This window comes from Periplaneta americana, chromosome 1, assembly GCF_040183065.1.
Source record: "Periplaneta americana isolate PAMFEO1 chromosome 1, P.americana_PAMFEO1_priV1, whole genome shotgun sequence".
In the NCBI taxonomy this organism is placed as follows: Eukaryota; Metazoa; Arthropoda; class Insecta; order Blattodea; family Blattidae; genus Periplaneta; species Periplaneta americana.
The window spans coordinates 202887651-202915518 of NC_091117.1; the positions used below are offsets into that span (position 1 = coordinate 202887651).

Here is a 27868-nt window from a genome sequence, read left to right on the forward strand (position 1 = left end):
GATTTGTCAATCTATAGTTACATAGTTCAACATACAACTTACTTACATAGAATATTAAAGATTTATTAATTTGTCCTACAGAATAATATCTGTAATATTGACAATTAATATTTGAGGAGAAAAATTCGCTCCGGCTCCGGGGATCGAACCCGGGTCCTTGGTTTTACGTACCAAGCGCTCTGACCACTGAGCTACGCCGAATTCAATCCACAGCACCAGACCGAACTCTCCTCCTTTGATGTTTTCCTTCGTGGCCTGACTCCAAGTTAGGCACATACGTTGACGTTTTATGTCCAAATCAACTAACGTTATACAATGGGCGCACTCAACTGAGTGACTGTTTGGCCGGGATTCCACAGTTAAGTGCACAGTAATCTGTACAGAAATATGCACTGCTAGTTATGAGAATATTAAAGATTTTTTATTAATTTGTCCTACAGAATAATATCTGTAATATTGACATTTAACATTTGAGGAGAAAAATTCGTTCCAGCGCCGGGGATCGAACCCGGGTCCTTGGTTCTACGTACCAAACCGGTCCGGTGTCGTGGATTGAATTCGGCGTAGCTCAGTGGTCAGGGCGCTTGGTAAGTAGAACCAAGGACCCGGGTTCGATCCCCGGCGCCGGAGCGAATTTTTCTCCTCAGATATTACTTACATAGTTCAACATACCACACTTTATCAGATTCAAATAATTACATACAGATAATGAGATCAAAAGAGGCAGTTAAGTATAAATTTACCTAATAAAATAAAATTAAACACAGTGGAATACATATTAATGTCGTTAGAATCAGAATACGAATCACATAAAGTCAGAAGCCGATAATTCAATAAAATGTACACAATAAGAATAAAAATCACACCGTAAATCTGTATTCTTTTAAGTGCAAAGATGTACCAAACGGTTGGTTCTGGAACGCCAGCCTCACGAGAAGCACGCCGCGTTGATTTCGAAGGGCTGCGAACGAAGCTATCCCCTCAGTTTAATACATTAAAATAACTACTGAATTATCCAACACTTTTCTTGCCGACACTCGACAGCTGAGGCGACAGTAGCGCCCAAGAGGCCGGCTAGGTGGAGCAATAAGTCATAGGATTGCTACTATCATAAATCATATTATAACAGATTGCTCATCCCTATGTTTTTTGCTGGTTGAGTGGAAGAGAAGGCTTTACGGCCTTAACTCTGCCAGCTAAAATAAATTATTATTATTATTATTATTATTATTATTATTATTATTATTATTATTATTATTATTATTATGTTAAAGTCGGTAGCACTTTAAAGAGAACAACCGCCAGGATCGCCACCTGTCCGCCGTAAACGAACACGAGATGGCAGTACAGTCGCTAATGCAATTCAAATGGGAGTTATGACATGACGTACATGAGGAGAAACGAGCAATCTACGTTCCAACCATCCCGTATTATAAAGATAAATACCAACTTCACGATATCAGTGTTACGGGATTGATGTTTGGAGCAAGAGGAACGATACCCAACTTCTCTTCTCAATTCTGTAAGACCCTAGGACTGCACAAATCTTTTCTGAACGAACTGGCCCTCCTCATAATTAAAGAATCAGTCAAACTTTTACGGAACCACGTATATGGACTCTAATTCAGTATATGGAAAAAAATTGACGCACCATTATCATTTTTCTTTTTCCTTCTTAGCTTTCATTGATTCTTTACTTGAATTTTTTTTTCTTCTGTAAACTGCCATTGTTTGTTTTTATGTATTTGTTTGCCTTTTTCTTACTCTTTTAGCTCTCATCTTCTATTTTGTTCTTGTATTGTTTTGTATGCTTTGTCTAATGGCAGCCTCTAATTTGAGGAAGCTCTGATAAATAAAAATACCAACTAGATGGCAGCATAGTAAACCTGACAAGTTATCGTCAAAGCCTATAAGGCCGAGCAATCTGAGCATGTATGATCTAGGCTATTATAGACAAATGTTACAAATGCCAGCTTATGAAAAGAGTTGTTAATACATTTTTAATAATGTCTTTGAATAAAGGAAATGTGTGTAGTGCTATAATTTGCAGTGACAACAAACTAAAATCTTTCCGAGTCTGTAGTTATTCAGATTCTCTAAAGACGAAGAGAGGTCATAAAGTCATAACTCATAATCATAACCAACAGTTACCTGTTCGTCTGACAGAAAGAACAGTTTAAATACGTGTGAAAAAAGACGTACAATCGGTGTATGATTATTATTATTATTATTATTATTATTATTATTATTATTTTATTTTTTTAAGTAACACAGATTATTTGCCTTTAGGCTTACTTATCCATTTTACATCTTGTTCTTTTTATTTTCAGGAGTAGAAAATACTGATGATTTTTAGAAGATTAGATTTAATGAACAAAATTTTCGATTATTTTTATTTGTAGGCCTACATTAATACTAAAATTTGGTCACTTCATTTTGAAGAGTGTAGGACTATGTTAATGGATGCTGAAGGCAAGAAACTTATGTGGAATGTTACACATAACGTTATTTGGCATTCCCCATGCACCAACCCTAGATCTAAAAGAATCCTCACAAATTGAGCATAAGGGCAATGAAAATATTTATTCAACTGATTTGCTACTTCGGTGGACTTTGTAAGAGTAGTGCCATTAATGTCAACAGCAATGTGTAGATGGTATTTTCTTTTGTTTATTTATTATTTGTTAAGTTGCTCTAATTTTGTTATCTGAACACAAAATGAGAGATTCGATGTGAGATTGGTGTTGATTTTACAACTTCAATAAAAGTACAATATTTATTTGTTAATGAAATTAAAATTTCTTCATCAAACCTGTGCATTCACTTGTTCGCACGTACGTCATATTAGCAGTGCATGTAAATGTATCATATAAGTAGGATAAGTTAAAAGTAGGCACATGTGTGGAAAGTAGAAATGTATTGCAAATTGGAGTAAACTTACCTTAAATAAGCCATAACACCCCTATTGTGACTTAAAATAATAAAACAAATGCCGATTAAATATCCTTTTTTATTATCAAGTTTACGTCAGCGGTCGAGTTTACCAAAATTTACGGAAAATAGTTAATTTCTAAGGAAATAATGTGGATTACGCCACTCGATAAGATCTGCCCTCAAAAATTAATATTGACCCCCTTCCCTAGGCCAAAACTGAAATGAAATCATTTTTTTGAGAATACTAATATTGATTTTTCTCACAGGAAATATGTAGAGAGTTCAAATGATGCATAAATATATTTAGGAATAAATTGAATTTGCCAACCAGGTTCGAAAAATTATATATTTCAAACTATGATTCACCTTAAAGTAAGAAGCAGAAGAATTTGTTTATTTTCAATTTCTCGATTGATTTATAACTTTTTTCAGCTTAACTGGGTGTAAAATTCTTGTAGGTTTCTAAAATAAAATGAATAAGAATCATATATAGTTACTGTATGGTACAAAAATATAAAATAAATTACGTAATAGCCTATCGTTTCTCTGCTGTGTTATGTACTCTGCACACATTCAACTTGCCTGCCACTGGAGTTTTCAAAATTGTAAAGACCTTTTTAAGTCACTCTGTAGCCCTATATAATCTTTGCTACCTCTGTACAGTGAGAGTAGTTCCGAATTGTCCCACTAAATTGTCGTGTCGCAGTTTTCGCAGCATACTTTCGCAGACAAGAAAGAAAATATAAAGCTACAGTGCTCTATCTCTATTACTAGTGTCATTAACAATAACAAGAACATGCGCACAAACGTGCAATAATAACAGTTAGTATAATAAATATAACAATGTTAAGTACTGCCAAAGACAGATAGACTTATATTCTTTGATCACGGTGATATGATATTCAAACCTTCCACGGTCTATGAAATCGTATCTGACGTATCTGATCAAGTAGCATCATAAGCATCGTTTGCGATCAAAGTGGGTTTGTTGTTGTAAACGGCATACGATATTGGTTAGTTATAAGATTTGTAAGTATATAAGTTACAGTTTAGTTGGAAGAATAAAGATGTTTGTAAATTCCAGGAGCCGTTACGATGTTTAGAGAGTTACATATGCTTGGTCATCGTACTATTTCGCGAATCATTCAACAACATTGAGAGTAGCTTGGTTGTGTGGCTGTAGCCATCTTGTTTGTTTGCATGCCGGTCTACGAATCATAGAAATATGTATGGATGTAAGTGAACACATGTAGAATGTTTAATTTATTGACGGTGTTGTATATATTTATTTTTGAGGTAACTTGTGAAAGGTCTCCCGGCCCCATTTGACTACCATGAGTTTCCGAGATCAATTCAAAGGGGATGTACCCAATATGACTGATCCATCAACTGCAAATTCGAGGATATTCGTGGGGAATATACCAACCAGTGAAATGTCTAAAAAAGATCTTGAAGGAAGGTTTAATAAGTACGGGAAAATATTAGGTAAGTTATGACTACAAATAGGATGTTTCCGTTCATTTAATTGTTCACCAGTGCATAGTTGTTTCCCTAATGGCTTTCAGTTGGGAGGATCCTTTAACCCAGATTACCACCATTATCATGCATATTAATTTTCGAACAGAAAGATAGTGGCCTGACTTCTATTTGTTCTTTTCTTTTCGGAAAAAAAAAAATGGGTATTTTGCACTTTCGCCTGTAGCTAAGTAACAGGAAGCCGAGGAATGTGACAAGGTTAGAGTGGGTTAGTAAGGGGAAAAATTTTAGAACACGGATTGCAACTACCAAATTATGTCTGTGACAAATTTTGAGTACGTTATGAGAGGAAATAGCTAAATGAAGGGAGGCAGAGTACTGTGACTAGTTGAGAGTATGTTAAATGAAGGGATATCTAAGTAAGAGTGGGTCCATCGCTGTGGAGGAATGGTCAGCACGTCTGGCAATGAAACGAGGGTTCAAATCCTGGTTGGGACAGGTTACCTGGTTCAGGTTTTTTCCGGTGTTTTCTCTCGACCAATTGAAGCAGAATTGCTGGGTAACTTTCGGCATTGGATCTCGGACTCATTTCGCCATCATTAATTCACATATCATCATCCGGTAATTTCCTAGAAGACTGGCAAAATCTAACATGGCTGACGAAAACTACCAAAAACGTTCTGCCAACTATGAAGTTCAAATGTCGCCAAACATCACAAAAACAAAGATGGAAATTCAAATATATATCCACATTTTTGAAGAGGAACAAGCCCTCCGAAAAATTAAAATATAATTAATTTTTCACCTTTGATTTTTTTGGCGTTTGATGGCATTCGAACTTCATAGTTGGCAGTACTTCTCTGGCAGTTTTCGTCCGCACGTTACCCCCCAAAAATCACTAAAACACGAAACAAATCATAATTTATCACCTTATCAAATAAAATTCAATTCTCATTGACGTCTTCAACGACAACCACTTGACTTCAAGTATATGACACAGGCTTTAAGGCAATGAAGCACTGAACCAACACTTTGTCGTACAGTCAACTTCGCATAAATAAACCATGTGTTTACACTAAATGAAATTCTTTTCGAACACTTATTACACCTTAACTTATACAGAAAATTCAGTAAATAATTCCTTTAAACCACATAAAAACAGTTTTCTCCTCAACATTCAAACACATTTGTTATTCACCAGCGAAAGAACTAAACCATAATCGGCACAAAATTTAATACTTTGTTCTAAGTTCACACATCTTTCACAAATATACAATGACAAACTTTCAATAGTTTTAGCTATCAGACACAATATAACAACCACTCACGTCAAACAACCAAGAACAACTGACGTCATTATCCATTCAAAATTAATGAAAATTCTAGAACAAGTGACAACTATAAGCAATCAAATCGAAAGAAAATCACGGCGACACCCAGTATAAAAAACCTAGAACTAACATATAAAAGTCACTAAAAGTTCACTAACATTTAACTCTGAAGTAAAAAAAAGTTGATAATGCTTACTACATTCAACCAAGTGCCCGTCTTCTATGAAATTACCCATCATCCATACAATAGCCCGGGTTAGGTTCATGGTGCAGCGTGCCGTACTTCTACAAGAGCGCAGCCATTCGGCTACCCAATCATTCACAAGAATAGGAGTGGTAAGTACAATAAGCCTCAGGCTGCAGGTGTAAGCCTTCAGGTCCCTTCGTACAAAGGAAAGAAAAAAAGTAAGAGGAAGCGATAACTGTAGCAAGATTACAATCTGTTAAATGAGGCGATAGCGAAGAGACATGAGGCCGAGGATTGTGACAAGGTTAGGAGTGGATTAGATGAGGGGATAGCTAAGTGACATACGGGTCTCCGCTCAGCGAGTTGCCCGGCGCTAGCACGGATGTGGTATGCGGGAGATAACAATCACTCTCCGGGAAATTTCAGGCATGTTTGACGCTATAAGCACTTACCTTAGTTTTCGAAGTGTTGTCCCCCGGCCCGAGTACAAGCCTCACACCTTGAGAAGAAGCTGTTGGATACTCGTTGTCGTAGCTCCTCTCTCGTAATGGCATTAATTTCTCCACGAATATTCTCCTTCAGTACATCGAGGGTGCGAGGGTTGTTCACATAAACCTTGTCTTTTAATTGGTTTTGATAGTTAAACTGAATATACGATTTGGGTGTGCTTCCCTACAGGGGCAGTGGCATTTCTGTAAGGTTAGAGCCCAGTTTAGGTGTGTGTATTAATCGAAAAAAATGTTATATAAACATGCGTCCTATTCTCAATATTTTCTAGCCCCTAATTTTCAATTAATACACACATACACACACATCTAAACTGGACTCTAACCTTAGACGAAATGCCACTGCCTCTGTACGGAAGCGCGCCCTATAATTTGATTGGTATGATTTATTGTCATTAAGCAAAAACACCCAAAATGGTTGATGGCCCTTCACATTTCTGTATTTAGGAACTCACCATCACTCTTTACAGCTTCCTGTATTAACTATCCAGTTCTAAAAAAAATTACATTCCTACTCCTACAGCCCCATCACTCTAATTTCCGGCAGCCAATCGCGTTGCAGGTCCTCTACATTTAAACGTGTGCATCTTGTGTTTCACTGAGGAAGATGTTATTCATTTCTTAAGGCTCGATAAATACTTAATATAATCGCCCGCCATTTTGACTCTTTCATTGGCGTTCGCAGAAAGGACACAAAGACGTTATTTTCTGCTCAATTATTTGCTGAATTACAGTGCGTTTGATTTATTATCATAGGAGCTACGACATGGTAATGTTTAACGGTGTGGCAAATAGATTCCTCATATGGTAGTTCGGCAACGAAAGAACAAAAATGGCGAACGATACTACCTACCTGGACTTTATAGAGCCTTCACTTCCTAAGACGTAAGCAAAGAGGAGGAGTCACGCCGGGAATAACAGCGTCGCAACTATAACTGAACACATTTCCAACCGTATCTATTCCAACGACCATCCTCCAAATTCCTCTAATATCTGACTATTCCTTATGCCCTAAAGTAGCTTTCTGTCCTTCTCTATACGTTTATGATAATCACTACAATAAGATTCACTCAGTATTATTGTTCTTGGTTCATTTTTAGATCTATTCAGTCATTTACACTCGTTTTAAGACAACGTCCACACTCACACCATACTTGTCCGCATGACACTAAACTAACCAGTTCTCAAAATTACATTCGTACAACTGACTTCATACATTTCTAACCCTCTCTATTCTAACTACCACTTTTCAATTTTTTCTGTGCTTCAGTGGCTGGCCATGATTATATCTTTGAAAAAAATTGGAGTGCAAGAGGTCAAATGACTTTGTCAAACGCCTGGCATTAGAAAACAACAATAACAACTTTTCAAATTTCACTAATATCTGACTAATACTATCCTCTCCTATGCATGATATTTCAGTTCTATTTAATTTTTATTCTCGTTTCAAGAACTATGTACCACATTTACACCACACTTGTCCACATAACAAACCTTCTTGGCTACACTCCTAATGTCTGTTAACCTTGACCCTTCCCTTCTTCACTTGAACCCTTCACACCAGTTTCTTAAATTGTAATGTCTCTTCTTTTTTAACATTCTTATCTTCTCCTTCTTACCAGATCCCCTCCCCGGGTCTTACTTCTTTTTCAGCTCTTGACTCATTTTGGTATTGCTTCCAACAGCTGAGCGTTATGGCTTTGTATTGTTTGGCTTTCAGTAGCTGACTCACACGTTTCATTCTTCTTCGACGTCACACACTGATTAACATTACCTGACATCACTAGCTGTTCCTCTCGTACATTTAACCCCATGATGCACTCTGTCGCCTAGTCTGTTATTCCTGATGCTGACATCACATTATACCTGAGCATTGTCTTTCCTGCATTGTTGCATAGTTCTTTGCATGCCAACATATCATTTGCTCTCATGTTACACATTCCCTGTTACCAAATCCTAAACTAACCTAACTTAACAGTCACTAAAATCTTAAACTAACCTAACCTTCCACTAAAATGCCAAACTAACCTAACCTGTCATTAAAATCCTAAACTAACCTAACCATCACTAAAATCCTAAACTAACCTAACCTGCCATTAAAATCCTAAACTAACCTGTCACTAAAATGCTAAAGTAATGTAACCTGTCATTAAAATCCTAAACTATTCTAATCTAACCTAATCTATCACTAAAATCCTAAACTAACCTAACCTGCCACTAAAATACCAAACTAACCTAACCTGTCATTAAAATCCTAAACTAACCTAACCTGCCACTAAAATACAGAAGTAATGTAACCTGTCATTAAAATCCTAAACTATTCTAATCTAACCTAATCTATCACTAAAATCCTAAACTAACCTAATCTGCCACTAAAATACCAAACTAACCTAACCTGTCATTAAAATCCTAAACTAACCTAACCTGCCACTAAAATACAGAAGTAATGTAACGTGTCATTAAAATCCTAAACTATTCTAACCTAATTTATCACTAAAATCCTAAACTAACATAACCTGCCACTAAAATACCAAACTAACCTAACATGTCATTAAAATTCTAAACTAACCTAACCTGTCACTAAAATCCTAAACTAACTTAATCTAATCTCACTAAAATCCTAAACTAACCTAACCTGTCACCAAAATCCTAAACGAACTTAACTTGCCACTAAAACACTAAAGTAATGTAACCTATCATTAAAATCCTAAACTATTCTAACCTAACGTCGACCTGGTTGGCAAGTTGCTATAGCGCTGGCCTTCTATGGCCAAGGTAGCGAGTTCGATCCTGGGCCAGGTCGATGGCATTTAAGTGTGCTTAAATGCGACAGGCTCATGTCAGTAAATTTACTGGCATGTAAAAGAACTCCTGCAGGACAAAATTCCAGCACATCTGGCGACGCTGATATAACCTCTGCAGTTGCGAGCGTTAAACAAAAACTACATTCTAACCTAACCTAATCTATCACTAAAATCCTTAACTAACCTGTCACAAATCCTAAACTAACCTAACCTAACCTGTTACATAATTACGTAAGGCATAATAAAAGTCTAAACTCACTTAACTTGTCACAACACTCCATTTTCTTATCTCTACACACTTTCCGCAGGGTATGAAAACCAATCCAAGAACTTCACCTGACACCTTCTCAATTTTTCTCCTTATATCCAACACCTTGAGTGGGCTGATGAGATGTCAGAACCCACATTGAGTGCACACAAACTCTGTGTGACTTGAAATTGTGGTTTTCTATTAACTTGCCTACAGTATACTTGGCTCGGAAACATGACGGCCTCTCTTCTTGGAATTGGTAGTCTCTCATAAACCCCCATCCTCTACTCAAGCCCTAGCTGCGTGCCAGAAATACAATAGAGCCCAGCATTGCCAAATCTAGTAGTCATTGCCTCTACCTGTTGGGTTTCACCCATTCTCAGTGTCTTTGTCGACGTGTTGTTTTATACCGTTGTGCGCTTCAATATGTCTAATTTATTCCGGCCATGATTAATGAGTATTGAGCAGATAATCCGCAGCCAGGCCTCCTGATACACCTGAAGATCCGGGACCATCACAAGAACAAATAACACTGTCGAAGAAAACAGAATATCTTATTTACAGAGGAGCGTAGCTAAGAAAACAAAGTGTTAAAATTGTGTCTAACGTTAGAAATTCTATCCATAAAGTAATCGAAAGTTCAGGCAGTTTAATAAGTATAAATCTTAATCACTTAACATCGGACGCAACCGGCGGAGTTGGATATATGGGCATAGAAATTAAGAATTACGGTTCACCAACTAAAGAGAAAATAAACAAATTAAAACAGAATTCGGTAAGATAGACGATTTTATAAGTGATTTACTTCGCCGAACAGTATGTGAACATTACGCGAAATAGATATCGCCAACAGCAACACCATCCTTAGCAACCTAAATAATGACATTATTCACAGCAGTGCTTAAAAGTTTTCTAACTTACAGCAGTGAATTAAATGTTTTTAAATCACTCTACATGACAACCAACATATTAGCAATAGTAAAATAAATGTATATGAGCTTCTTCGCCAACACATTACAAAGAAAAGCCCTACAATTTAAAATTAAATTTACATACCAGTAATGAATAAAATATTGTATAGCATACTAGAGTAAACAGATTTTACGCGTTCGTGGAAATTATCACCCAAGGCGAAGCTGATAAAATCTAACTTTACTCTTTTGTACTATAAATTCTATAACTATTCAACGATCACAGTTTCAGAAAATTTTACCAGCGCAACATTCTTAATTAAGTATAAAATTCTGGAACTTCAATAACATGAGAATTTAACACTTATTATAGAAGTCTGCATTTTTTTGTTTATTTAGGCAAAACATGTTAGTGAAAATATAAATATAAAGTGTTTTTAAAATAAGTTTGTTCATTTTTATACCAATTTTGTTTTAGTAATTATAAATTAAGGTATATTTACAAAGATAATATAGTCTTTCTGAAAATCGCGGTTTCACGGAACACAGTTTGAAAAACGTTCGCAAATCACAATGACTTCAAGAATTGGCAACTCGGCTAAGGGTTTATCCCTTGCGCGTGCCTGCAGTTAACTGGTGAAGGGGATGAGGGAAGGTCGTCATGTTTGCGTGCGAAGTATAATGTATATATTATGGAAATCTAGCTTTCAGGTAAAGCTCCCTGTGAAGCAGACTTGAATAATTTCAAGAGAAAAATTATTCCGGGGTCAGGTATCGATCCCTGGACCTCTGGCTGAATGCACCAGTGCTTTACTCACTGAGCTACCAAGGAACTTCACCAGTCACCATCTCAATTTTTCCCCTTATATCCACACACCTCGAGTGGGATGATGAGACGTGTATATATCATACAAATTCCTTCACTGACATAAAGATAAATGTCCACTCTTTGTAATATAAAAAAAGTATTTGAAAAATCATTTCCTGAATTACAGAGACTTGTGTGTTTTTCGCTTATGGGTATGACGGTGTAACATTCTTAAATATATGCGTGATCTTAGAAACTCGTCTAGGGAAAATAAGTGTATTAGATTTTCAGATGGAAAATAAATCTTCAAGATGAACTCTCACAACAATGTGGATGTTTAATGGGACAGAAAACGTAAGGTAGCAAACTTAAAGTTAACTTAAATTTCAACAATAGATAAAGTTACAAATAATATACTGGTACTAAAAAATTGAAGTTAAAAAAACTATTGTTCTAGAAAAACAAGAATACAGGTAAGATGTAATGGACATGTAATATGAAGACAAGACAGCAAATTAAATAGAGAAATCTCAGATTGGATACCACCTGGAAGAAGGAAATATGGAATGACTGAATAAATGAATGCATGCATGAATTATAAAATGCAGAAAAGGATCATGCAAGATGAAGATTGTTTGGATCATGACATTTGGAAAAAGAAAACTAGACTATTTTTTGGTTGAGGAGACCTGTGTATGAAAGAAATATCTCTGTATATAAATAAACTAATCCCACTGCTCTATTTCAGGCAATTGCTGTATGAAAACTGAAATTATACCCATTCCTGTACATTTAAGCAGTTTTCTTGATGTCAAAACACACAGTACTAATTCTTATATAAGATTTTAAATTTTCACTTTCATGTTCAATCCAGACGTGAAAAGGAGTCTTCAAATCACTGTTCACTCACTTCTCTGCATGACTAACTATTTTTCAAATTGAAAACACTATCACGAGGTGAACAATGTTAATTACTTATTAAAGTCTATATCTATTATGTTATAGCTTAATAAAGTAAACTATGATTTGAAAGTGTACATCGATTTTTATTTTATATAGTTACCTAAATGTGTTCAGATAATATTACATGTTCAAGTATTTGAAAGTACGGCTTCTACTTTGAGTACCCTTTGAAAAATGATCATACTTTTTGAATAGTGAAGTAACATGCATGATCAATGTTTTGACAGTAGCCGTTACTTATAAAAAATGGGTAATTATGGTTACTTTTGGACTTAACCCTAACTTAAGATTGCCAACTTTTCAAAATTAAAAAAAAGTAAGATTTTTATCGACTTTTTGAGTGACTCATGCTTTCTTAATTTCTGTTTAAAAATTACACATTAAAGTATTACACATACAACCATTGTACACACACATTTTTGTGTCTTAATGTCTCATTTTTAACGACACTTTCATATTTTGAAATTGATTTAGCTTCATTTAGCAATTTACTGTCATTTTTTAATACATAAGGAACTCTTTGCAGGGCATATTAAAATTTATAACAGTTTAAGCTCTGAATTTATCAGTTCTGGTGAGCATCTGTTCCTCACATCAATCCATTTGTGCTTCATCATTGAAAACAAACACATTTGATCTAAGTATGCTCAGTATGGAACATATTCGGGAAATATTTGGCAGTTTCTGGTGAGCCACCAGTGTAAAGAATTTGACCACTTAGACACATGATCACCTTCTTTAGCAGTACAGTCAGTAATCAACTACCGGTACTACATCCATCGATAGTAGTATCGATTGTAAGCACTAGAGTGACCTCTGCAATAGTTCCAACGTGAAAATATTTTCAAAATCTAAATACAGCGTCAAAATAACAAAAATAATAGAAACTGTTATACAGTATTTCACTATTACCCAGCGCCAAATTCGAAATAAAGGAAGAAAGTGTTGTATAGAGGAATAAAAAAATGTAAGGCCACATTAGCATCCAGAAATGTAAGAACATAGGAAATAGTACATTATGCAACGAGCCTATAATGGTAGTAATTAAGACGCGAGTATGTTTGTTTATGAAACGAGCACAAGCGAGTTTCATAATTTTCATACGCGTGTCTTAATTACCATTTTAGGCAAGTTTCATACGACTTTTAATGCTCGACCATATTTCTAACTTGAAATTATTCATAAGTATTCATATTATTCTTATCTGACTGGGGAGCGGAAGTGACCTTGTGCAATATCTCGTAAATTGTGAGATGTGCGCAGACGCGAAAGTATTGATTTTTTCCGAGGAACAAATGTCATTGACCTTGATATAATCTAGAGAGTAAAATGAACATTAATCTTGATATAATCTGGAAATCGATTTAGACATTGAAAAACGAGATGACAAATTGAATTTATTTGAATATTATTTACAATTAACGCTAATTATTATAGTAACGGAACATAACCTTCTGCGACAGTATTGGATTTCCAGCCTCCGTGATGTTTCGCTAGTTGTCTTTCGATTGCATATCTGAGAATAATCGATACTTGCGCTTTCATATTGCTTTCTGATTGGTGGAAAACCTGAACTTTAATGAATAGGTGTACTTTAATGAGGTCCATTAAAGGGCTGCTACCAGGTGTATAATTACTACATTTCGGCATGGTCGAGCATAAAACATATAACCTGGCAACCCTATCCTAACTGCCATTTTTGTTCTTTTTTCTTTGGAATTCATGTTTATACCCTGGAGTTATCTTCAAACTAAGGACATGAAATATTACCGAAGTTCAATCAGTTCAATATCATGTTGGATTGGTGATGAACAAAGCAGCTTTGAGGTGGTCTTTTTCCAAATAATTTGCATTCTCAATGCATGACAATATAGTTGCATCAAAAAAGTTCTTGTTGTTTTTTAATGCCAGGTGTTTGACAATAAAGTCATTTGACCTCTTGCACTCTAATATTTTTCAAAGATATTATCATGGTCAGCCACTGAAGCACAGATTTTGAGGTGTTCCGAATCCATTTCTTGGTTTGAGTTGTACAATGTGCAGTTAGGGGACAGATATATTCCAAAAAAAGTTGTCAATTGATTCTGGCAGTGGTAAATTTTGATGGACCTGTATCGACATTATTTTATTGTTTTTGTGATTGTTGATAAGTGCACATGTGTATGGGAAGTCTGTTCATATGCTGCTAAAGAAAACAAAAGCTGTTTTCCCATAACACTAAAAGAAATGCTATTTTAATTAAATCAATATAAATTCCATTTAGTAATAGCGAAAGAGAATACACACAGTGGCTTGTCAACAGGAGGAGAATTTGAAGTAAATGTTGATCATCGAGAAATGAAACATTCCTCACTGAATGCTTTATCCCTTTATTGGGCATCCTATTACATTCAGTAATCCTCTACTTTGGGGAACTGTGGGATGTTCTCTTTAAAATATCTCTGTTTTGCATGTAGCCAATGATACACTCATTATTAGAAAACTGGCTTAAAATTTCTAAGTGATTCATATTACCAACAGAATGATTCCATAACTGTCATGGCACTGATTGTAATATTGATTATGTTAACCTAAAGATACGGTCACACGTCGCTACTTTTGCTGTGCAACTTTTGTACTGCAGATGCAAAAGTTGTGTGTCGTGTTTACACGTAAGCCAAAAGTAGCGTGCTGCACGCTACTTTTCGTGCTGCGCAACCCGAGTGCAGCAAAAGTTGCAACTGGAGTTTGCGAGTCTGTTCACACACAAGGCGCTACTTTTGCAGCCGCAGTCATGCTGCAGGTTTCCATCTCCGTGTTGACTTCTCAATATACATTTTGTGGTTATGTTCGCATTATTAACAAACTCATGCGAAAGCTTACTTATCTATTATTTGCTTTTCTGTCCTAACTAGTATTCAGAAATTAGCATTATTTTTACTATAAAGCTTTTAAAAACGCCTATATACTTAAATGATAACCAACAGCATATTCATGTAATCAATGTTGGCAACCCACCTGTTTGAAACTATGCTACAGAAAATTAAAAAAGTGAATTATATCGTCAGCAAATATGTTCAGACTGTGTTGTGCATTTAATAACTGTTACAAATAATTTATTTTCATCACATCTAACATTAAAATACATCCAAACAATAAAAGTATAATTGGCACATTTGGGTGGCAACACTGATCGCAACCGCAGCAAAAGTTTCAACAAAACCGAAATCAAAAATGCTGCGGCTGCAACCCTGAGAACCCTGTTCACACATCGCTACTTTTAAGCTGTGTGCAGCATGAAAAAGTAGCGAGCAGCAGGTTCAGCAGCCGCTACTTTTTGGGTTGCACCGTTGTTCACATGTCGCAGTACGTGAGTTGCGCAGTTTTTCATACTGCATCGCTGCAAAAGTAGCGACCTGTGACCGGTACGGACAAGTTAAGAATTAATTGCATAAGAAGTGTGCAGAAAGCATCATCACTGTGTATGCATTACCATTCATGTATCTCGGTAACAGTAGAACTGTGTGCAAGAATAATGTATGTATGGAACCATTAAACTTTATCATTGCTTCTACCCTAATCAAGAAAATTTATTCACACATTTTTAGCTACTTCATCCTAGAACTCGTGAATAATTAGCAATATCAGCAGCAATGTTTGTGGCAATAGATAAGCGGCATGAGTTCATGAGCCAGTGGTAGCAAAAAGGTTTTCGTCACCGTCTTGAAAAGATAGATCAGAAATCTGAATTACACACAGTATTACTGTAGCGGGTTTTCTTTTAGTTCCTCACTATCACTGTATCATCATTAACACTTTTTCTATTCATTCTAATATAAAGTTGGCATCAAAAAGTGACGAACTGTATAATTTAAAAGTTCATCTTACTGTATTGTAATAGGAAACATTGCTAATTGTCGAATATCATTGGGGATTGAAATATAATTTTAAGTATGATTTAACAGTTTTAAGAAGTATCAGATCAAGTCAGATTAAACAACGTTACCATAATTTTTTATACATCTTGATCACACAACTTTTAACGCTGTATCACTTAGGAATATGTATGATAAGACTTTCTTGTGTTAAATTTTAACGTACCTTGTGTACATGTTTCGACCTATTTTGGGTCATCTTCAGAACTGGTCGTTGTTGGTCTTGGCGCCTCTTGTTTCCTGTGAGGGTGCATTCGTAGTGTAGAGTCAAAGAGTGTATGTGTTTTGAAATTGAGTTGTGTGTTGAGAATATCGTTGGGGTGTGTACACTACGAATGCATTCTCACAGGAAACAAGAGGCGCCAAGATCAACAACGACCAGTTCTGAAGATGACCCATAAATAGGTCGAAACATGTAAGCAAGGTACGTTAAAATTTAACACAAGAAAGTCTTATCATACATATTCCGAACATAATTTTTTGTTTGTCATAACTGAACACCATTATCCTTTCATGTGCTACAGGAATCGCATTAAATCGTGGATTTGGATTTGTCCAGTACGAAAAGGAAACTAGTGCAGTTGAAGCCATAAAGGAGGAACATGGTGCAATATTTCGAGGCAAGAAAATTGGTAAGTTTTGTTGCAGAGTATATTGTTCAATACTAGTGAGTCACCACAATCATCTTCAGAAATTCTATTTGGCCGAGAATGTTTGTCAAACATCATATTAAAGAAATTACCCCCAAACTAAATTCAGCTTGTTTTGCTATTAGATCTATGCAAAAGATAGTAAATATCAATACCTTAAAAACAATATACTTTGCATACTTCCACTCGGTAATGAGTTTTGGAGTAATATTCTGGGGAAATTCCACAGACAGTAACAGTATATTTCTATTACAAAAAAGAGTAATTAGAATAATAGTAGGTGCCAAATCTAGGGAATCGTGTAGGACTATTTTTAAAAAAAAACTACAAATAATGCCCATGGCTTGTCAGTATATCTTTGTTTGTCAAACAGATTGGTAAAATACACTTTAAATTACTTTTTGCAAAATCACTTCAAACTCTTTGATACAGCTCTTATTGTTAGAAATATTACACTGACATTGATCATCATGCCAGGTGTATAAAGTACTCACAAATCAGCCTATTTGTATGTAATTGTATTTAGGGTGGAACAATGGGAAAGGAAGTAACTCTCAAAGCTTAACTTCCCTATGGATGTTAGAAAAACTGGATCAGCATCATTATGTTGAGTATAATATGTGACTACCAATAGATATAGAAATATAATGTGGATAAAAGATTGGCCTCTTCATGATGGCCCAAACAAATGATTCAATACATATATCAAAAGTAAGGTCTGTTGAAGACCTTTTAAAACTTGGATGGAGACTACATGAAGTTCATAATGAGCCACTAGGATCAATAACTTGCTATTGTATTGTATTGTATTGTATTTATTAACATTCCATGGTATTCATACATTGCTTACAGCTAGAATATGGAACAAGTCAAAAAACTTAATACTATTATAAAATCTTAATTTATAGTCACAGTTTAGATGAAATATATACAGACGAGATTTACAATATAGTCTACTAGTACAACACAAAGTTTTAGTATCAATTTCATGAAGTGTTATTGAATGTCATGAATTCACCTGTAGACTAGAAGGCGTGAGAAATTAGGTACTTCTTTAATTTGGCCCTAAATAATTTTATGTTTTGAGGTTCATTTTTTATATTGATAGGGAGGCTATTAAAAATTTCTACTGCCATATAACGCACTTCTTTTTGATAGCACAATAGACTTGACGATGGAGTATGAAAGTCATTTTTTGACGTCTATTTATGCTATGAACTGTTGAATTAGTTACAAAGTTTTCACGATTACATACGAGGAAGATTATTAATGAAAAGATATACTGACAAGCCATGGGCATTATTTGTAGTTTTTTTAAAATAGTCCTACACGATTTCCTAGATTTGGCACCTACTATTATTCTAATTACTCTTTTTTGTAATAGAAATATACTGTTACTATCTGTGGAATTTCCCCAGAATATTATTCCAAAACTCATTACCGAGTGGAAGTATGCAAAGTATATTGTTTTTAAGGTATTGATATTTACTATCTTTTGCATAGATCTAATAGCAAAACAAGCTGAATTTAGTTTGGGGGTAATTTCTTTAATATGATTTTTCCAATTTAACACATTATCGATTTTTAAGCCAAGAAATTTGGTTATTGTTGTTTCTAATAGGGATCTATTGTTAATTATTGCGCTAGAAATTTGCGATGTTGAATTTGGATAGGATTTAAATTGAATTATGTTATACCATTAAGTACGAGAAAAAATTCGTACCGGCACCGGGAATCAAACCCAGGCCCTCTCAGCTGTGCGCGCTGAGTGCTCTCTAACCAACTGAGCTATGCCGGGACCCGATTCACGACGCCGGCCGAACTCCTCTCGTAGTATCGTGTTACGGCCTTACTGCCTGCACTTGAGACGATACACATCATATATGTACAGGAGCGCATATTACATGACTTTATGGCCATATTCAACAACAGTTTCTTTAAACTGTTAACATCATATATGTATCAAATATGAATGAGGTCTCGCCCACCTCATTATATTTTGCTCGACTAGTATGACTAGTCAGTTTGTTTTTATACCATTAAGTACGAGAAAAATTCATACCGGCACCAGGAATCGAACCCAGGACCTCTCAGCTGTGCGCGCTGAGTGCTCTCTAACCAACTGAGCTATGCACAGCTGAGAGGTCCTGGGTTCGATTCCCGGTGCCGGTACGAATTTTTCTCGTACTTAATGGTACAAAAACAAACTGACTAGTCATACTAGTCGAGCAAAATATAATGAGGTGGGCGAGACCTCATTCATATTTGATACATATATGAATTATGTTAGTTTTGTTACAATTTAATACCAATTTATTGACTGAGAACCAGTCACATGTTTTGAAGAGAATTTCCTCTGTTGAAGATTGGAATGTGTTGGAGTTATTGGCTGTAATTACTATACTTGTGTCATCTGCAAATAATATGGGATGACCTACCTATGATGATTATTATTATTTATTTATTTATTTATTTTCCAATGGCGAGAATTGACAATCAAATCATTTTCTCCCTAGCTTCCCAGTACAAGCTAACAAGATCCTCAGTCTGTTGTGCAGTTGGGTTTAAGGCTGGGCAGAACAGAAGGTGTTGCTTATCCATGATTTGGTCAGGGTTGTTGCACAAAACACATCTGTTGGATTAGTATATGTGTAGATGGTGAGCCAGGCAGTTAAGTCCTGACATCAACCTAAATTTTGCTACAGCTTCCTTGCGGCCTTTATATTTTACTTCTGTTGATAGTTCATCAATTTTTTTCCCTGTGACTTCCGTCTGGCAGCTGTAATATTTTCATGCGTGTTTTCCATTTGAAATGCTTTCTTGATGTCTTCTATCTTTCTGCAGAGGTTTGATTTGGAGTGTATTATTGTTTGGGGTTTAGTGCCTTTTTTGGCAAGTTGATCTGCCATTTCATTGCCACATAGTTCAACATGTGAAGGTATCCACTGGTATTATTATTATTGTTGTTATTATTATTATTATTGTTATTATTATTATTATTATTATTATTATTATTATTATTATTATGTTGCTGTTGTTTTCTAATTCCAGGCATTTGACAATAAAGTCATTTGACCTATTGCACTCTAATATTTTTCAAAGATATTATCATGGTTAGCCACTGAAGCACAGATTTTGAGGTGTTCCAAATCCATTTCTTGGTTTGAGTTGCACAATGGGCAGTGAGGGGACTGACATATTCCAATTCTATGCAGGTGTTTGGCCAAACAATCATGGCCTGTTGCCAATCTAAATGCAACTACAGACGATTTTCGTGGTAAATCTGGAATTAACTGTGGATTATGATGCAGAGAGTTCCATTTTTTCCCTTGAGATTGTGTTATCAAATTTTGTTTGTTGGAGTCTAAGTATGTAGATTTAATAAGTCTTTTCAAAGAGTAATATGGAGATTTAGTAACAGGTCTGTAAGTAGCAGTGCTGCCCTTCTTTGCTAAAGCATCTGCATTCTCGTTTCCCAGGATTCCACAATGTGATGGTATCTATTGGAATACAATTCTTTTATTGAGTGATATTAATTGAGAGTGCATTTTAGTTATTTCTGCTTTTATTAGTATATTATTGTTATTATTATATTGATGAACAGAAATTAATTAAAAACGAAAAATGTTAATAGAAGGAAATGTGATGATGTTGCAGAGGTAAATCAAGTAAGAATGACAGGTGGTGGACGACGAGGTATGGATGGACCTGGTGGTCCTCGCAGAGGTGATTCAATGGACAAAGGAGATAACTGCAGGGAACGATCTCCTTTGGATGATAGAGGCAGGGACCGTGATAGGTATAGTTATATCTTCAATTTCACTTTAGATTAATGAGTATAAACCCCAGTTTGTTTACATATACAGTATTATCTACATTCTGTCTTCTGCATCTCCTCCTTTTATTTATTTAGTAAACTTGAGAAGAGAAACGACAATAAAAATTAAATTTCCGAACTTTGCCCAACACATGTTTACATATAAGGATCTGTTGCAACAGTAATCTTCTTTCTTTGTTGCTAAGAGTTGAGTAGGGAGTTTAATAAATTTCAGAAAATGTCAATCCTGGGAGAGAATGAGATAAATGCAAGATAATTTCCAAACTCCATAAAGCTATAAACAGTATTAGAAAACATACGTTTTTATGAAGAGAAACTTTTGCAACAGAAATTCCATTTCTTTGTGGTTCTCAAGTAGAGAGTAACTTTTTTCCGTCTATTTCGGACAAGTGCTCAGTTTTGCCAATACATGTTCAATCTCACAGGACCACAAAGACAAACCTTGAAGATCACTTGTGGTCTGCGGACCATAGTCTGAGAAACACTGTCATAACACATCCAGCCTCATAACTTTTCTGCCTTTATGTACTTGTTTTGTAAAGGAAGTGTCTGTAGTATAAGATCTTCCATAACATCACAATACTTTATGTTCAAATTGCAGAACTTGTCAGTAATGCATTAAAACCCTTCATTGATCATAACATTGCAAATTGATATTTGTACTGAAATAACCTCATCAAAAATTATTAAATAAGTATATAATAAATTTTCAATCTTAAGACATATCAACTTGCAAATGTTTATTTGCTATTTAATGAGATATATGAATGTTTTCGCCGTTTGGGGCATCTTTAGATATAACAAAAACATATAATCTGAACCTATAATAATAATAAATTATGCAAATAACAAGAATAAAGAACAATGTATGTATGCAATGCATGAGATTCATGAGCTTTATGTAAAATGTGAAATAATACAGGATAATTGTTGAATAACTCTTCTCGGGTTCTCAGCCAGGTGAGTTGGAGATTAGCTTCCAAGCTTTCGACGGCTAGCTCTGCCATCTGGCTAGCCGTCGAAAGCTTGGAAGCTAATCTCCAACTCACCTGGCTGAGAACTCGAGAAGACTTATTCTACATCAAACGCCGGGAAAGCCTCAAGTCATACAGGATAATTGTTGATATAATCTTTAGATTTGAAATTGAATTGGACGGATATTTTATACATATAGCTCATGTTACAAATAAAATATACAGTTATGATTAAAATTTGTCAATAATGTTAAAATTTATAATGATGATTGATAAAATAGATTTTAAGAATAGTCATTAGTTGAGGATTGTCGTAGGGTATACGATAATTTGCATAGATGATGTTCGTGTGTTATGTATGTATTTCATCTGAAAATTGAGATGGAGAAATAATAATAAATACAAGTATATGCAAGTTATTATATAGAGAGACAGATAATTATTATAAGACTACAGCTGGCTACGGACTGGAAGGTCCGGGGTTCGATCCCAGGTGGTGACAGGATTTTTTCTCGTTGCCAAACTTTCAGAATGGCCCCAAGGTTCACTCAGCCTTCTATAAAATTGAGTACCGGGTCTTTCCCGGGGGTAAAAAGGCAGTCAGAGCGTGGTGCCAACCACACCACCTCATTCTAGTGCCGAGGTCATGGAAAGCATGGGGCTCTACCTCCATGCCCCCCAAGTGCCTTCATGGCATGTTACGGGGATACCTTTACCTTTTACCTTTTTTACTTACTGAAAAACGTTCGCTAATGAACTATATGTTATTTTATGTCGGAGATTACTATTTCAATTTATTATCTGACTTGATGACATCTTATTGATTATAAATGACTGTTACGTGCAATCAGATTTGTTGAGATGATATTTGAAATGAATGCTCATTGGTTATGGATGTCGTAGGGTATACGATGATTTTCGTAGTAGATAAATCGTAAGTTAAATATGAATTTCAATCATTCACTGAAAGTTAAGTAGAGAAAATCAACATTATAAATTCGTAATAATTAGATGAGCTATAATATCAAATATATGCAAGTGATTTAAGGCAGCGATAATAATTATCTCCATCTCAATTTTCAGATGAAATACATACATAACACACGAACATCATCTACGCAAATTATCGTATACCCCACGACAGTCCTCAACTAATGACTATTCTTAAAATCTATTTTATCAATCATAATTGTATATTTTATTTGTAACATGAGCTATATGTATAAAATATCCATCCAATTCAATTTCAAATCTAAAGATTATATCAACAATTATTCTGTATTATTTCACATTTTACATAAAGCTCATGAATCTCATGCATTGCATACATACATTGTTCTTTATTCTTGTTATTTGCGTAATTTATTATTATTATTATTATTATTATTATTATTATTATTATTATTATTATTATTATTATTATTATTATAGGTTCAGATTATATGTTTTTGTTATATCTGAAGATGCCCCAAACGGCGAAAACGTTCATATATCTTATTACATAGCAAATAAACATTTGCAAGTTGATATGTCTTAAGATTGAAAATTTATTATATACTTATTTAATAATTCACTAGGCATATTGAAATATAAAAACGAATTGTAAATTACTCATCAAAAATGAATGAGAGAAGTTAAGCCGCGAAATAAGTGTTGTTTCTTATCATATTGTTGTCTTTGGATGCATTAGTCATTAATAATGCTTTCATCCCACTTGGTGCTTATTTTTTATTGTAGATATGAAAGTTTTTCTGCGAAGAGTGATCGTGAGCGTGAGCGTGAACGTGACCGCGATCGTGACCGTGACCGCGATCGTGGTTTCTATGGGCGGGATAGTGGGTTTAAGAAAGATGGACCATTTGCCGGAGCTGACAATTTCAGAGGAAGCATGTCAAGCAGAGACGACCGAGCATTCGGGTATGTAGCAGCAGTTTGCACATTCAGTTATATTTGGTGTTGCAGAACAGTGTTAAATGATACTGAATGTTTTGTTTTAGGAGTCAACCATATAGACCAAGCTTAACAGAGCCCAGAGGAAAAGACTTCCCACCGGTATCACAGATGGATAGAACAAATGATTGTGAGATTATTGTTGTCAGCAAGAATCAAAGGTAAGCAGTTGTCTTCTGTTAACAGTAAGATATATATTTTTTGAGAAATGTATTGTGTGGTTGGAACCTTATCTCGAACTATATCTCACATAATCTGTTAAAGCTGTAATGTGTTAGTAGACATACAACTGTTACAACGATTTTATTTTAATTATTAAAATAATATGGAAATATTTGTATAAAAATATTATATTACATGAAAATTTCATCATAAGGGCTGTTCCATATGAAATCGATCAGTAAAAAACCTCGCTTTTTTTTTATACTCTAATTTTTTCCCTATTTATAGAAGGTACTGAGGAGAGTGCGTTTGCAAAAATACACTATCGAAAGTCAAACAGTTTTCGTATTGTTGAGCGACAAATTTAGCGTATTTTAGAAAAACAAGCCTCTTTCAGCGCTCAGAACTCTGGAACCATTTACTGCAGAATATTGAACGGGAGCTCATTTTAAAGCTGACATTTGGTAGGTTATGATAAGAAGTAATACTTATTTTTATTGTGTACAGAGAGATAGATAATCTGATTTTACTTACTTTTAGGCTTTTTGCTCATTTGTAAAAATGTAAAAAAATATTGAGAAAAAACCTTGCATTATTAAGAGAGATTCGGCATTGTTTGCTTAGTGGTACGGCAATAAGTTTCGAGGGTATTAAATAAATTATTTTCACACGCCTAGACTTGAACGGCGCAGTACCGCATGCACTGGCCGAGAGATGATGATAAGCGCGCATTGGGCGTCATTTTACTCCTGTGTTTATGAAAACTTGTGATAAAGCTATCCCAGCTGTGCGCTACTAGACGAAACATCACGTGTTTGTCTCCTGGCCTTGCTTGTCTCGGCTAGCTCCCGTCTCACAGTCAACTGGTTAGTTCACGCGCGTACTATTTATTTTCTTTATTTTATATTTTCAATACTTTCTTATCAACGGTGCACCAGTAAAAAAATATGTGTTTATTTGTACTTTCAATGCGGAATCTAACTATATATTTTTTCCTAGGCAAAGACGTCTTAATGAGGAAAAATCTAAATTTCTCCCATTCCATAAAAAGTAAGAAAATCTGTTTATATGTCAATAAACCATGATTTTGATCATTGGGTGAAAGGGTTTCGGAGCTACAACAGTTTAAAGTTGCTAATTTTATGAAAACACGATAAGTTTAAATATTTTTAATTTAAACACTATGAAGTTCTGATGCCTCAAACTTTGCACAAAGCATTGTATCACAGTTCTCTACGTACAAAAAAAGTTTTATTGTATTTAGAAATTGTAAGGTCAATTTTCTCTATATTTCGGTCGAATTGAGATGGAATAGCTCATATACACACTCATTTCAGTGGTAGTGGTTGGCGGCAGCAGTTGTGAAACGACTTAAAATTTACAAATGCCCTTATAAATTTAGAAATACTTCGTTTTAATCAATTTCCTATATAATATATGGATAAAAATTAATTTTTCCTCAATTTGAAACTTCAAAGTCATTTTTCCCAGAACTAAGAAAAAGGACATTGATGGTTTTGGCATGAGAGAGACGATAATGTATTGTTTTGTATTATCTAATTGGCATATATACAGACAAGCTATAGCATTATGACAAATGCGATTCACCCTGTATAATCCTGAAGGAGAAAAGGAAGAGCAGTGCATGAATAGAAAGAAACTAAATATTTCATGCCAGTTGAAGTTGTGTTAAATTAGGAACAGATATGAAGGTAAACAAGAATGTTGAAATATAGACATAGACCTACACCTTTTATGATTCTGTATGTTATAGGGAATATGCTGAATACATTGAACATCGCCTGAAACAGCTGGGTCTTACAGTTGATCTTTTATTCCCCAATGAAGAGGTTCCAATTGGCCGTGTGCTGGCAAATATTTCCGGTCGAGGCAGTTTATATGCAATTGTAGTAATGCCTCAGAACGAAGTGCACCGCAGCCTTACATTAAACATCTTGCATGGGTTGCCACAAGGTAAACAAATATGTATCATATGAATTTTTTTTTAAGTTACTATTTTAGAATATTTAATAAAACAATTAGTGCTTCTATGTTAAACAATGAATTGGCCCAGGCTTTTAGTATTTTATTTACATAATGATAGTTTAAAAAACTGTCATTGCACATATCAGAAAGTTACAACATATTAAAATTAACTTAGTACAGTAATATAAATAACTTACTTTAAGTTTTTTATTACTGCATTAAATCAAGGAAAGTAATATAATCCTAACTACACTGAAACAAGTCTTGTGTGACAGCCGTAATTGCTGTTACACATTCATTGTTCTTTAATTTGATTCAGATTAGTGTTTCAATTAAAATTTGTGTAGTACATTTATTATGAATAGCCAATAAACCTAGCAAAATAAAAAAAAAACTTAAATTTGCTATTATCTGAAAAGGAAGTTAAGGTCCTTAGCATATACTTTTTTTTACTTCTGTCCAGCAACTAGTTGCATTTCACTTGATAGAACTGAAAATCTTGCAATGATCTTAATATTTATACATCTATCTGGTACTTTATATGAATTTCTTTTCCTGTTGCACATTAATACATGACGTACTTTTATGCACTGTTATGTGAGATCGAAAATGAAACCCACTCATTCCCTTTCTTGGAATGTTAATATTGTAGTTTAAACGAAAGTTTTGTTGTCTTTTATTTTGATACCTGTAGATGCAAATGCAAATAAATAATTCTCTGTGTGCATTACTGCAATTATTCTATTACTTGGCCAATTTTGTGATGCTGTCCACAACGAAGCTTTTGACTGCTGACCTACTTGCGTACAACATCTACATAATCTGCTCGTTTCGTGAATCTTTCTTCTTTTAATTCTTTAGTGAATCATTTGAACATATGAATTGCAAGACTCTATGGCAGATACTGTGAAACTTGCAAGGACATTTGCTGCGAAACCTCTTGAATGTCCTTTGCAATATGTGGATCTGCATTATCATGTTAAAACTTGTCGACTTTTCTTTATCATTCGGTCTTCACCACTGAAAAGAGTTTAAAGAATATTGTAATATTTGGCTTTGACAATAGCTTGAATTTTATGATGGAAACTATAGGTTCCATATCAGAGAAGGCAGTAAGTGTAATGTTCCTAGTCGAGACACGTTCTTAGAATATTTTTGCGTAATATGAGCTCGAATATTTTCATTCCATTACAAACGGCTATTCCATTTAATTCGAAAGGTGGCACCTTGTTTCATACACTGCCACATATTGGTGCGACAAGATCTCTCTCGGTGTTATGTATATTTCTGAAGGAGTTACAAATTGTCCAAAGCATTGAGGTAGCTCAGTGTGAGCAAACTGTTTGATATCTAAGTTTCTGAATTGGCTGATTGTGCAGTACACATTTTGAATTCAGCAGGCAGTGCACGAATGCACCTCATTGGGTCCCTATAAATAAGCAATTCAGTTTATTGGTTGCAGTTATACAGTATAACATAGATACTTAGGATTGGTATTCTCCAGGCTAGAGGACCGTGGTCTAACAAACATTTCATCCACTACGCCGGTGGACATCATCGTTACCATGGTACATGTGAGCGGAGAGATTTGCTGAGTGTACCAAGGGCCATGGTCTATTGGTAATGCAACCAAACCTGTCGTCCACTTCTCCTGTGCACATCCTCAGTGGTGTGGTACATGGGAGCGGAGAGATTTGCTAAGTGTACCAAGGGCCATGGTCTGTTGGTAATGCAACCAAACGTTTCGTCCACTATTCCGGTGCACATCATCGGTGGTGTGGTACACAGGAATGGAGAGATTTGCTGAGTGTACCAAGGGCCATGGTCTGTTGGTAATGCAACCAAACGTTTCGTCCACTTCTCCTGTGCACATCATCAGTGGCGTGGTACACGGGAGCGGAGAGATTTGCTGAGTGTACCAAGGGCCATGTTCTGTTGGTAATGCAACCAAACGTTTCGTCCACTATTCCGGTGCACATCATCGGTGGTGTGGTACACGGGAATGGAGAGATTTGCTGAGTGTACCAAGAGCCATGGTCTGTTGGTAATGCAACCAAACGTTTCGTCCACTTCTCCTGTGCACATCATCAGTGGCGTGGTACACGGGAGCGGAGAGATTTGCTGAGTGTACCAAGGGCCATGTTCTGTTGGTAATGCAACCAAACGTTTCGTCCACTTCTCCTGTGCACATCATCAGTGGCGTGGTACACGGGAGCGGAGAGAT

The 27868-nt window shown here is 35.3% G+C and overlaps 1 protein-coding gene and 1 non-coding gene across 8 annotated transcripts in view; both read left to right on the plus strand.

The window, feature by feature from the left end:
• Positions 1-557: 557 nt before the first annotated feature.
• On the plus strand, positions 558-630 carry TRNAT-AGU (transfer RNA threonine (anticodon AGU)). Its single transcript has one exon. It is a non-coding gene; the product is annotated as a tRNA-Thr (tRNA).
• Positions 631-3621: 2991 nt separating this feature from the next.
• The window catches only part of LOC138706524 (nuclear receptor coactivator 5-like), a 67716-nt gene continuing 43469 nt past the window's right edge, over positions 3622-27868 (plus strand). The window contains exons 1-7 of one of the 7 annotated variants that reach the window (XM_069835917.1): positions 3632-3756; positions 4231-4419; positions 16609-16716; positions 20392-20533; positions 23284-23463; positions 23544-23657; positions 25433-25632. In XM_069835917.1, coding sequence (XP_069692018.1) covers positions 4269-4419; positions 16609-16716; positions 20392-20533; positions 23284-23463; positions 23544-23657; positions 25433-25632 — 895 coding nt within the window. In that variant the 5' untranslated portion in view covers positions 3632-3756; positions 4231-4268. Of the gene's footprint in view, positions 3757-3820; positions 3964-4146; positions 4170-4230; positions 4420-16608; positions 16717-20391; positions 20534-23283; positions 23464-23543; positions 23658-25432; positions 25633-27868 lie in introns of those variants that run through there. The other 6 variants (XM_069835907.1, XM_069835926.1, XM_069835955.1 and 3 more) reach the window with 6 other exon arrangements.